Genomic DNA, 13,265 nt, shown 5'->3' with positions numbered 1-13,265 from the left:
GCTCTTCAGAAATATTAAAGAAATCAGTTTGTCAGAACTCTGTGTGAATATCAGCAGCAAAACAACTTCATTATTCTAGCATTATAAAGAAGAAAAGAATGCACTGCAATACAAGTTTAAAAAATCTGCAGCGTGACGAATGTGCTATCTCCATTACGAACACTAGTTTTACCAGACCGATCGCTTCCGTCTCCTACTTGATTCAGAGCATGCGTGGAATTTTGTGTGTCGGGAATTGTCTACACACGCTCAGAATTTATGAGAACGGATTTTATTGTTGGAAAATTTGAGATCCAGCTGTCAAATTTTTATTGTCAGAAATCCGATGGAGCCTACACAAGGTCGGAATTTCCAACAACAAGCTCCCTATGAACATTTGTTGTCGGAAATTTTCGAGCGTGTGTACGCGGCATAATAGTTAGCAGAACGTAATAATTGCTTTGAGGCTTAATGGTAGTGTTACCAATGAGGTCTGCCTGTCAATGGACAGCTAAGCCCACATTTTTGTGTTTTTTACTGCCATTTTCTCCAAAAAGCTAATTAAAAGAAGCCCCCCTTCAACCCATTATTTCTACAGTTTTTGTTAAAAAGCCTATGGCGTGCAAAACACACCCAAAAACTCCACCCGGTGCCAAAAAAATGTGCACACACATCAAGAGTGAAACACAAAAAATGTGGAACGGGTGCTACGTCTATCCTCCATAAAGAAGGACCTGCCCCTGATCCCCCGGGGCGTTAGGCTCCAGACAGGGACTGAGGTATTTCACATGGTCCGTGCAGCCGAAGCCAAACGGCTGCCGAAACAGAACCCACCCAAGTACTAGGTGGGGCTCCCCCGAAGGGAGACCCCATGAGAGCAGGCGAACTAAGCCAGGAGGCCATGTCCACCCACTCCCAAAACGTTCAGGGCTGGCCCGAGGACCGGCACCCTACTAATCACACTGTGACAATAACGTGACACCAAACAAAAAAATACATAAAGTTACGCACACAGGCATAAATAAAAAGAAAGTGGGGGAGAAGGAAGATGAGGGAGAGTGAAAAGTGACCATCGTGCAATACGATGGCCGGCCCTCCGGCCAGGAAACAAAAATTCCTCTGGTCCCCGCCAAAAGACTCGGCCCTAGAGGCAGTTGTAAAAAAAGTGTGATGGTGAAGTCACCATGGTGCCAAAAAGCAAAAGTGCCGGTAGAAACACTAGTGCAATTATGGCACCCCTGAACTGCCACTCCAGGGGCACATCCACCATAGGCTTTTCTCACAACCCTAACCAACAGCCCAGACTGATGCAGCCCTACCCCAGTCAGGAAGGTATCAGAACAAGTAGGAGCCTATGGAGAGGGTAAACTGGCAAACCTCAACCATCGCTCCCATTGCTCCCACCTAATTATATTCGGCAGTACCGGCCAATTCCCCTCAATAACACCGAAAAGAGGCAGGCTTTCCCAACCGAAAAAACTGAAAGGGGCAGATACTACCCAAATCTAGGCCAGAAGGCCAGGGACTCGACCCTTCAGCTTCGACCGCATAATTCTCTGTCCAAATCAGAAGGCTTTCACCTCAACGCCAGCAAGTTCTGCATCTGCCACCGCCATCCCTTTCCACCTCGCCGTGTACTAGGGACGGTTAGCATAGCGCCACCTCCTGGCAACTGATAAGAACAGATACTACATTTGATCTTAGCCGAAAGGCCGAGAAGCGATTATTTCTACAGTAGTTCGGTTGTACAATGTCAGTGGCTCAGCATGTCAGGGTAAACGAAATCAGCCAGGAAAACTAATCATCAAGGCTGAAAAACACAAGTTTGTGTGAGCGGTCTAAGATATTTTATCAGCGCTGACACAGTGATTAATATATGAGTGTTGTCTGCCCAGGATTCCTGGTCCTTAATGTCTGCTTCCTACTAGATTCAGGGAGTGGATGTTGAAAAAAAACAGAGGTTTCCAGGAGATTATTAATATACTTTCGTGCTCCGGTGGTTAATTAATATTCTTTCATTTGCATATCTCCCCTTTTCTCTCTCTCTTGCCTGGAGTTGTCATTTCTAAACATATGATCATAATAAACGATCATGCTCTGTTTTTCCACCAGTGGCTGCCAGCAAAATTAATCTTCTGCTTCACACTTAAAAACCAATGTACCCACCACCATATCACAGCTTGTACAGAAAGCTCGGATCCACAGCTAGTGATGTGCTCGATGTGGCGTGCCAATTTTCACTTACTAGATAACGGCTTTTTACACAAGCCAGGAGTGTAAGAACTAGGGAGGTAACGGCAAAGTAGATTTAATTACATTTATCCTATTTTCTGTGTAGTAGTTCCAATGTCATATGTTTTTGCTCTGCTACTTGTAAAAATCACAAAGCAAAGATTCTGGCAGCATGTCTTCAGTGCAAAAAATAGACACGTCTTCAGAATGTTTTTGTTGTTTCTTCGAAAGCATTATGTTATCAAAGCCTAAGCAAATACAATTAACCAAATGGCTTGTTTGTAAGAGAACTAAATGGTTATTAGACAACAGCTTCAATAAAAAGCTTAAATCACAATATTATTTGTGGATTGAATTAATTTTAAAACATGTAATTCCTTTTTTCCCCCTTTTCCTTCCACCATATTGTGTAATTGAGATCCTGTTCTGCGATTGGTCCTCTAGTCTAGAAAAAGCACATTGGTTGTTGGTTGGAAAAGTTGTTCTGCTGTCAAAGGAAGAAGACCTTTTCCCTTCCCTTACACTTGGGATAGCTGAGAGATGAGAGGTATTATGAAGATGGAGCCAGAGTACACCTGTTCTCTCTGTGAAGAGAATTCAACAAGTGTACCTGTCATTGTTGCAAGTTGTAATAACTGTCCATATTATCTTTACATGGTAATCTTCATGCCATGAATTTAATATCTGGAGTCCTCACACTTGAGTTTATCAAATATTATAAAAGTCTCTTCTCAAAAGCAAGCATACATATTTGCCAGCACACCATGGTTCGACAAGACTTTCAAAAGTTTTAATGAGAAGAGATCACATCACAAAGGTGCAACGTTTCAGAGCCACGCAGGACCTCTTTGTCAGGCATGTGATGATCACATCACATCACATGCCTGACAAAGGGGTCCTGCGTGGCTCCAAAACGTTGCACCTTTGTGATGTAATCTCTTCTCATTAAAACTTTTCGGGCGAAAATCTTGTCGATCCATGGTGTGCTGGCAAATATATACGCTTGTTCGATGTTTCCAGGACCCAACTGGTAATCGCTGCAGCACCCACCATTATATGAGTCATATCTACCAGGAACATGTGCGATAGGAATATTGATCAGACTCTTCTCAAAAGCAGACATGATATCCCAATAACTTTCTAGACCAGGTGTTATACCAGTTGGGTTACCAGTTGGGTTATAACACCTGGTCTACAAAGTTATTGGGATATCATGTCTGCTTTTGAGAAGAGACTTTTATAATATTTGATAAACTCAAGTGTGAGGACTCCAGATATTAAATTCATGCCATAAAGATTACCATGTAAAGATAATATGGACAACTACAAGGGGCTGACAATGGTTGGGACTGATGGTGCAGAGTTCTTTGAAGTCTAGGAACAAGCAGCAAAGCAAATAGAACCTGGGGTTGTGTCAACCAGTTCTATTGACATTCATATTGTGTATCAGTAATTCTCCCATGAGTCCTAAAAAAGAGAAAATCGGTGGTAAATTGCAGTGTATTGATAAAGATCTCACTCTACTTTAGGTTTCAGGAAAGAAATTTGCTCAATTCCCCCATCAACACAAACAGTGTTGATGGGGGAATCCCTCCTGCCTGGCCGTTGTCTTCTCCCAGAGGGGGCAGGCGAAGGAAGCCGCCCCCACTGGGAGAAGACAGTGATTATTGCTAGCATTTATATTAGCTACTAGCCATAATCGCAAGTTGATCGATCAACTTGGTAAATTCAGCCTGCCCATACACAGTTCAAATCTCAGGTGGTTCTTGCTGAACCGGCTGAGATTCAAACCCTGTATGGCCTACCTTAGTAAGCTTTCTTCAGCTCTCTTATGTAGTTTTATTTGCTGTCTGATCCCCCTAATATACATGGACCACCTCTATGACCGTGTTACATATTGATTGGCCATTTCATAGATATGACAGATTCTCAAAAGACTGCCGTGTGGGAAAGTCTTTAGGCCATTGAGGCTTCATACACACGACCGAGAAACTCGACAGAATCCATCAAGAAACTTGGTGGGAGAGCTTTTTTGCAGAGGAAAACGGTCGTGTGTACGTTTCATCGAGGAAACTGTCGAGGAACTCGACGAGGAGTCTCCTTTTTCCTCGACAAGGAGTCTCTTTTTTCCTCGACGGGAGACTCAATTTCCTCGTCGTGTTCCTCGTCGGGCTGGTTTTCGACGAGAAACTCAAGCGTGTGTATGCTAAGAAACCCTTGCATGCTCAGAATAAAGTATGAGATGGGAGTAAAAGTAGCATTTGTAATGGAGATAACACATTTTTCACGCTGTAACAGACTGAAAAGTGCAAATCGTCTCCGACCAAACTTTTACTTAACACGCAGTAACATGAGATTAGCAAAAGAAGCCCCAAGAGTTGTGCCAGTGGAATCAAACTGCCATTGTATGTGTTGTACGTCATCGCGTTTGAGAACAAGGAGATTTTGTCTTGACAGTGTGTACGCAAAGCAAGCTTGTCGAATTCCTCAAAAGCCTAACAAGGAACTCGACGAGGAAAACAATGTGTCTTTTCCGACGAGTTCCTCGGTCGTGTGTACGAGGCCTGAGAGTTCACATGGGCTACACAGTCTCAGTCAATACAATAAGACAAGTGTTTACTAAAGTTGGTCATGGGCACTCAATTCATTGAACATTGCAATACCAGTTTGTGATACATTTGCCTATATGTCTCAGTGTACTGCTCCCTGCTAGCCATGGGTAGAGGTAGAAAGAAATTTCATGTGTGATTCATTCCTCTGACAGGTTATTGACGTGCTAATGTCCCCTCACTATTCTAAACGTTAATTGATCTATTGTGTTGTGTAAAGAAGATCTGTGTTTACCCTTAAAAGATGTGTATTGTATCATCAGGCTAAATGATTAGAGAAGTAGTATGTTAATTATTCTGATTGCTTCAGTGTAGTAATTAACTCCAGTGATGTCTTTATCTAAAGAAACGTGTCTGCAGGGTCGGCTCCGACTTGTCTCCTATAATCTGTATGGGAAACCCCACTGTGTGAGGGGGGCGTTCCTAACAGGCTGTAACCACATATAAGCTGAGTTTTTGTGTCAATAAATCAGTCTTGGTTCCAGCATCCAGTCTTGACTCATGTGTGGGGAATCCTGTGATGTTCTTGTATGGAGAGGAGGGAATGCTTGACGGGGATATCATACCGATACCGTCACAAATTGGTTGGCAGCGGCGGGATCTTCCCTTCTACTCTCCTTCACACCCGGATTCCAAGCAGACACTGGAAGAACTACTGGAAGGATTGCTAGCAACAAAACCAAGCGGCTCATCATAGCGGAATCAATGGAGATAGACCAGGAGGACGGGATTGCAGCAACTGGATACACCAGTGATTCAGGAGGAGGAATCACCAGCCAACAAGCTAATAAGAGAGAAGCTAGCGTGGTTCGGCCCGAACCCAACGCCGGATGTGGTGCTGAAAGTGATGGACCTGTTAGCGGAGGAGGATAAACAAATAAGGGACGCAGAACTACAGAAGGATAAACAAATAAGGGACGCAGAACTACAGTTAAAACTGGCAGCAGTCCAACAAGCAGCCGCACCTTCTCCGAACAGTGAGTACAGCACAGCAGACGCAAGGAAGATTCCGTTTAGCGCTTTTAAAGCTTTTGATGAAAAGGACTGTGAAATTGATAACTACCTGGCGGATTTTGAGCGACAATGTAACCTACACCGAATAGCTAGAAGAGAGTGGGTTGCAATATTGTCAGGCAAACTGTCAGGCAAAGCTTCTGATGCTTTCCGGACCGTGCCAGATCAGGATATCCATAGCTACGCCCGGGTTAAAGAAGTGCTCCTGGCTCGTTATGCAGTAACCCCAGAGTCCCACCGACAGAAGTTCAGGGACTCACGCAAAACCACGAAAGACTCTTATGCGGAGTGGGCATGCCAGCTGTCCCTGTCGGCCTCTAACTGGGTTAACAGCAGCCAGGCCACCACCGCAGAGGACATTTTGCAACTAATGCTCCTGGAGCAATTTTACAATCACATCCAGACGGATGTCAAAGATTGGGTGAGAGATCGCAGGCCCATGACTCTACCAGAGGCCGTGAAGTTGGCGGATGAATATGCGGATACTCGCAAGACAAACCAGGTCACACCACGGGTACAACCTCCACGACCAACGGTGCCCTCACACCCACCAGCCGCTAGATACCAACCTCCTAACAGACCGGTGACATCTAGCCCTCGCTATCCACGCCAGGAGGACAACGAACAACGCTGCTTCCGGTGCAAACAGTTGGGTCACTTCAAGCAGAATTGCCCCATGAATGACAACACCAGGTCAAATTGGCCTTAACCTGGGTACCGCCCACCAGCAGCAGCCCATTGTGTAGACTCGGCTTGGGATCCCCAGGAGCGGGGTCGGGAAGAACCATTGGGCACCCCTTACGAAGCCCTCATGGTACAATCTGCTATTACGGACAACAGGGAACACCATTGTCAGCTGGTCATGGGCTCCAGCCCTGAGCCGGAGGGGCCCTGGAGGGAGCTGGGCAGAAAGAGGCACCGCCGGCCATCCTTCAAGAAGAAGAGGTCCTGGAAGTCATATAACCAGCGGACCTGGGAGGAGAAGAAGCGACTGGAAAGAGGGAGTCGCAGCGGGCGTCCCAGATGCGGGCCGAGATGTTCGCCAAGGGCCCACCGGTGGCCCCTTACACCACCACCCAGTTCCTGATGATGAAGGACCACATGGAGAGCCTGCAGGACATGAGCAAGCAGGATCTGATCCGTGAGTACATAGAGCTGGAGGAGTGCATAAGCCGCATGGAGGAGGAGAACAACCACCTGAGGTCACAGCAGGCTGACCCCCCCAGGCTCCATGAACTGGAGATGGAGCTGGAGAAGCTCCAAGAGGAGAACCGGCGGCTGCGGAGGGAGCAGGGGGTGGCTGACCTTATGGGGCTCTGAGTCCCCTCTCCCCCCCCCCCCGGACTCTGAGCACCAGTGCTACAACAAATATAACTTTTCCTTTTTATGAATCTCCTGTGATTGTCACTTCAGAGCCATAACCTGCCCCCTCCCATAGCGGGACACCTAGACGGCGGCGCACAGACCCATTCGCTGTCTTCACACTGACTTCTGGTGACTTTGCAGATCGCACAAAGACTTGGGGACTGACCGGCGTGTGATCTGACGACCCGGTGACATACCTGAGTCTGAAGCAGTTGTCAAGGGAGGTCAGTCATGCAAAACGGAGTTAACCTCGGACTAAAAGCTCTGAACCCGTCAACCCTACTGGACCAGGGAAGGTCCAACCGGATTTGCCGGAGCAGGGAGCAAAAGGGGGGCCATTGTGATACATTTGCCTATATGTCTCAGTGTACTGCTCCCTGCTAGCCATGGGTAGAGGTAGAAAGGAATTTCATGTGTGATTCATTCCTCTGACAGGTTATTGACGTGCTAATGTCCCCTCACTATTCTAAACGTTAATTGATCTATTGTGTTGTGTAAAGAAGATCTGTGTTTACCCTTAAAAGATGTGTATTGTATCATCAGGCTAAATGATTAGAGAAGTAGTATGTTAATTATTCTGATTGCTTCAGTGTAGTAATTAACTCCAGTGATGTCTTTATCTAAAGAAACGTGTCTGCAGGGTCGGCTCCGACTTGTCTCCTATAATCTGTATCGGAAACCCCACTGTGTGAGGGGGGCGTTCCTAACAGGCTGTAACCACATATAAGCTGAGTTTTTGTGTCAATAAATCAGTCTTGGTTCCAGCATCCAGTCTTGACTCATGTGTGGGGAATCCTGTGATGTTCTTGTATGGAGAGGAGGGAATGCTTGACGGGGATATCATACCGATACCGTCACACAGTTCATAACTACTTTTGTTTTAATTAATAAAGCAAATCAGGTCATGTGCACAGATGTGGGCAGGTGTGTTGTATTCTATGCTAAAACAGGTGGGCTTGGACTCAACCCTAGTCAACTCTTTAGGAAAAACACAAATCCCCTTTTTCCGATAAATGGCACTGTCACAGGAATGAAAATAGCTGTTAACTCCCAAGCCGATCTCAAACATACTGGCCTACTCGGGAAATGCAAATAACTGTTAGAAACATAGGCTTTAAAAACCAAAGCACCAAGTGGAAACTTACATAAATAGGAAGATTGGCAATGCTTATAGAACCCTGATGGAATTTAATCAATCCCAATGCAGGTAATGTTGCTCCCTCGACCCAAGTACAGATTTCACCCTGGTGAAACTGAATGGTGACAATGCAAATGTCACATATCAGTCACTCTGAGTAACTGCTCCAGTTTTATGCTAGATTTTGTACCTGTACACTGTCTGTTTTCATCTTATAGCATTAGACATAACTTGCAATAACCCTGTAAAAAACGAAATTAGAAGTAATAAGCAATCTTTAGATGTATAGATGACATGTGGATATCATATATTCTTAATTTTTGAATGATTTCTGCATATTGTTTGGTCTGTTTGCCGCATTTTGCTGTCAGGTGTGTTGCATGTCTTCTCTATATGCCTGATCTTTCTTTTTCTCATTTCCTCTTTAGGCTAAATATTGGCAAGAGTGATATTCTTACTTTTTATGATGGCGATGACTTGACAGCCCGTGTCCTAGGTCGGTACACAGGGACACACAATCGTTTCAAAATCTATACCTCAATGGCAGATGTTATTGTCCAGTTTCAGACTGACCCAGGGAGCAATGTTTTTGGCTACCAACAGGGTTTCATTATTAACTTTTTTGGTAAGTAAATGCGTATACTTATTTAAGCAACCCTTTTGCTATGTGGTTGACACAAAACTAAAGGCAGAAATTCTGTATACTTACCTTTCTAGCAGCCTGTGTGTTAAAATTCTGCTGCATTGCTGATCCCTGGCTACTGCAGAGTTTTTGAACACTTGCTCTCCCACAGCATGAGCCACTGCCGGCTTGTGTGTCCCAAAAGAACGGGCATGGGAAACCACAGTGCGTGGAATTCCACAGATTGGGAAATGTTAAGAAGGAGAAAAAAAGTTTTGGCATAAATGCACTTTAACTTTTGCAAACTTTGAATATAAGAAAGTTACATTCAATTTAAACCTTCAAATCAAATATTCATGGCTATAGGCAAGTCAGGAATTAAATAGGCTTATCTAGTTTGACAATTGTGCAAAGAAATTAGCAATGATAGTTTCAAAGAAAAAAGCAGAGTTAGGGCCCTTTCACACAGGGCGGATCAGTAATGATCCGCCTCCGTGTGTCTGTAAAGCTCAGCGGGGATCCTCCGTAAAATCCCCGCTGAGCCGTCGGATGACAGGTCGGTCCCCGCACACTGTGCAGGGACCGCCCTGTCATTTCTCTGCTCTCACCTATGGGGAGATCTGATGAACACGGACCGTATGTCCGTATTCATCCGATCGGATCCGCCAGAAATAGGATTTTCTTCCGTCCGAAAAATCGGAGCTTTGCGGAGGCGGGTGATTATGGGTGTCAGCGGATGTTTATGATGTTTATCCGCTGACACCCATAATCACATAGGGACCAATGTATGTCCCGTTTTCATCCGCAACGGATGGATGAAAATGGGGCCTTAGACTGGTTTCACAAAGGCTTTGTCTGTAGTCCATAGGATCTCCCAGCTGAGCAGGCGGATGACAGGTCCATGTCCACTCCACTATGCAGAGCGGACACAGCCCTGCTGTTCTTTATGGGGCTGTCAGATGGAAATGGACCGCCTGTCCCTTTCTATCTGTCTGTCATCCGATCCGATGTTTTTGGCAGACAGGATTGGATCCAGTGTTAATTTTGGCAGCAAATTTCGATTTAATTTTAGTCTTAGTCTTAGGACCAAAATGCCATTTTAGTTTTAGTCCAGTTTTAGTCTTTTGCAATTGTTTTAGTTTGAGTCGTATGTAGTCGACTAAATCTCCAGTACATTTTAGTTGACCAAAATGTCCTATGTTTTAGTTGACTAAAACTAATTTTAGTCATCTAAAATCTAATGGGTGTAATTAAATGGGTTGTAAAGGTTCGTTTTTTATTTTCTAAATAGGTTCCTTTAAGCTAGTGCATTGTTGGTTCACTTACCTTTTCCTTCCATTTCCCTTCTAAATGTTTTTTTCTTTGTTTTCTTTGTCTGAATTTCTTACTTCCTGTTCCTCCTCAGTAAGGTGTTCAGTAAGCTGTTCTAAATGACTTTCCACCGCTCGGATGATGGTGGAAAGCTTACTGAGGAGAAACAGGAAGTGAGAAATTCAAACAAAGAAAACAATTATTTTGAAGGGAAATCGAAGGAAAAGGTAAGTGAACCAACAATGCACTACCTTAAAAGGAACCAATTTAGAAAATAAAAGACAAACCTTTACAACCCCTTTAAATTGAAATGCATTAGTTAACCTTTCTCTACAATTTCCAAACTCATTATATACTGCTGGAGTTAAAAATCAAATATTTTATTTATGGTATTGAGGTATGAACATGCACTACAGACCAGTGTTAATTTTTAAGTCAAATTTCTATTTAGTTTTAGTCTTTTGACTAAAATGGCATTTTAGTTTTAGTCCCATTTTAGTTTTAGTCGTATTTTAGTCATCTCAATTGTTTTTGGTTTAGTCTTATTTTAGTAGACTAAAATGGTATTCATTTAGTCGACTAAAATATTTTAAATAAAACTGGTTGGATCGGATGCTGGCGGGTGTCAGTAGACACATTTCCTCTGACATCAGCCGCTCCATAGAGAGCTATAGATGGTCTAATTAGGTCCAACTAAAAAACTCACGGGCGGACCTCATCTGACAGTCCATGGAAAGCAACCTATAGCACAAAAAATACATTGAACTTTATATGAAATACATTGAGCCCTCTGCTCCACTTTGCTGCCACTACATCACAAAACAATAATTATTTTATAGTTTTTATATAAAAAAGCTACATATAAAGTTCAAAAATGTGTATAAAAATCCACCCTTGCCTGTACAGAGTTATCTAATATTTCTGAATCTTTGCTGCATGCTCTTTGCGAACAGCCATTGTAGGCCAAATGAGGCACATAAATTGCTGATGATAGATTTAGTCTATGGGACTGCGGAACAGGATTTTTTTATACATTTTCTCTCCTGATAATCTCCTAAAACACATTAATGTTACCATCTTGTGAAAATGTTGTAATGTGTTTCTAGTGACCCCTCCTAAAATTAGCCTATCGAAAGGAAATTATTATTTTGATTTAAAATGTATTTCTTTCTTACCATGAGTAATAACACTGGTTCCCAGCAGCAGATGACATGGACCCAGGCCAGTAAAGAATTATGGTTGTTTCTTGTCAGTAAAGACTGCAGAAAGTCTATTGATTTCAGACAAACAAACCCTGTTTGGGAGACTTGCAATGAAATACGAGGGACAGCAAGGTACAATTATGGTAGCCTGTGTATTTATGTAAATACACACTATGCATACAGATAAGGCTTTTAAAACATTAGCACATATTGATAAGACTATTAAGAATAAGCTGAACTCTTTCACGTGTATATCTTAAAGATAAAAAAAAAAAAACGATAGTTTCCCCTTCAGGAGGACTAGCAGAAGATTAATTAAACTAAATATTGTTCACACTAAATACCATAATTTATTCTAAATGATAATCTTCTGACCCGTCCATAATAAATAATACAGTGGACCCTTGGTTAAGTTAACAAGCGTTTTAAAAGATGACCACCTTTTTATTTTTTTGCGAGTGTTGTCTCACAAAACTAACAGGATTCAAGCCATTGGGGTGTGCAGTACCGCATTTGGCCAGAGGTGCAGGGGCGCTGGTGACACTCTGAGCGGTTCGGACCGGTTCTGAAATACCCAGAATCACTCGGAAACACTTGGAAATACTCCGTTTCCGAGTGTTTCCGAGTTCAGCCGAGCTGTCCTCGAGTATTTCTGAGGCTCTCTAGTGCCCCCCCACCTCTGGCCACATGCGGTATTGCATGCAATAGAAGTCAATGCGGAACAAAGTATCTTCGTTTCCATTGGCTTCTATGGGGAAACTCGTTTTGATATGCGAGTGCTTTGGATTACAAGCATTCTCCTGGAACGGATTATGCTCGTAATCCAAGGATCCACTGTATGTGTATCAACCTGCAGATGACAGATACCAATATAATCCAATATCAGTGCTACTAGCCCTGTGTAAATAGGTACAGCTGAAGGGTCACATTGTACAGGGTGGGCCATTTATATGGATCCACCCGGGTGGGCCATTTATATGGATCCACCCGGGTGGGCCATTTATATGGATCCACCCGGGTGGGCCATTTATATGGATACACCTGGGTGGGCCATTTATATGGATACACCTTAATAAAATGGGAATGGTTGGTGATATTAACTTCCTGTTTGTGGCACATTAGTATATGTAAGGGGGGAAACTTTTCAAGATGCGTGGTGACCATGGTGGCCATTTTGAAGTCGGACATTTTGAATCCAACTTTTGTTTTTGGTGTATCCATATAAATGGCCCACCCTGTAGTTTAGCCTAGAAATCCAAGACCAATAGTTATGTAATTACAAGAGTAATTTTCTAGATTTTTTAATACATTAAAATTACACCCGATGAACCTGTCATGAAGGTCCTTGTGCAGGAACTTCCTTTTTTAGGGTAACAGTGTGCTCTGTCCCTGTTTTCCAATTTTGCCCTTGAATTATTGCTCTGCCGCACTCTCCCGCTATGCACATTGTACAAGCGTGTTTCATCGTTGTCACCTCCCCTGAGAAATGCCATGCAGCCATTTCTGGAGCTAGTGCACGTAGACAGGAAAGGCTACAGGAGATCAGCAATGAATTGAAACACATAAAAAAAGGGCAAAAACAATATTTTTTGGGGTCATTTTTTTATACACACTGCTTTAAATGTCATTCAGTTAGGGTTTGCATCTACTTTTACAGTTTAATGGTTCAATAGAGTAAATTATGTTGGATTAGTTACACTCAAACACTTTTTAATCATTTGAAGTTTATAGGTGTTTTTGTTTTTTTTTCTCAAAATTGCATGCTATTTTTAGCCTATTTTTAATTTTAAAGT

General features: G+C 43.2%; 1 protein-coding gene and 1 pseudogene across 1 annotated transcript in view; one reads left to right on the top strand and one right to left on the bottom strand.

Annotated features, from left to right (window-relative positions):
* Window positions 1-13,265, top strand: part of SEZ6 (seizure related 6 homolog) — an 878,191-nt gene that overhangs the window by 778,605 nt on the left and 86,321 nt on the right. Inside the window, exon 11 of the mRNA XM_040338538.1 lies at window positions 8,766-8,962. Within this exon, the coding sequence (XP_040194472.1) occupies window positions 8,766-8,962 (197 nt within the window). The remainder of the gene's footprint in view (window positions 1-8,765; window positions 8,963-13,265) is intronic.
* On the bottom strand, window positions 1,621-1,703 carry LOC120930009 (annotated as a pseudogene).

This window comes from Rana temporaria, chromosome 2 (assembly GCF_905171775.1).
Source record: "Rana temporaria chromosome 2, aRanTem1.1, whole genome shotgun sequence".
NCBI classification, from domain to species: Eukaryota; Metazoa; Chordata; class Amphibia; order Anura; family Ranidae; genus Rana; species Rana temporaria.
The sequence above is the reverse complement of the archived record's forward strand: the minus strand, read 5'-3'. Positions and strand labels throughout refer to the sequence as shown.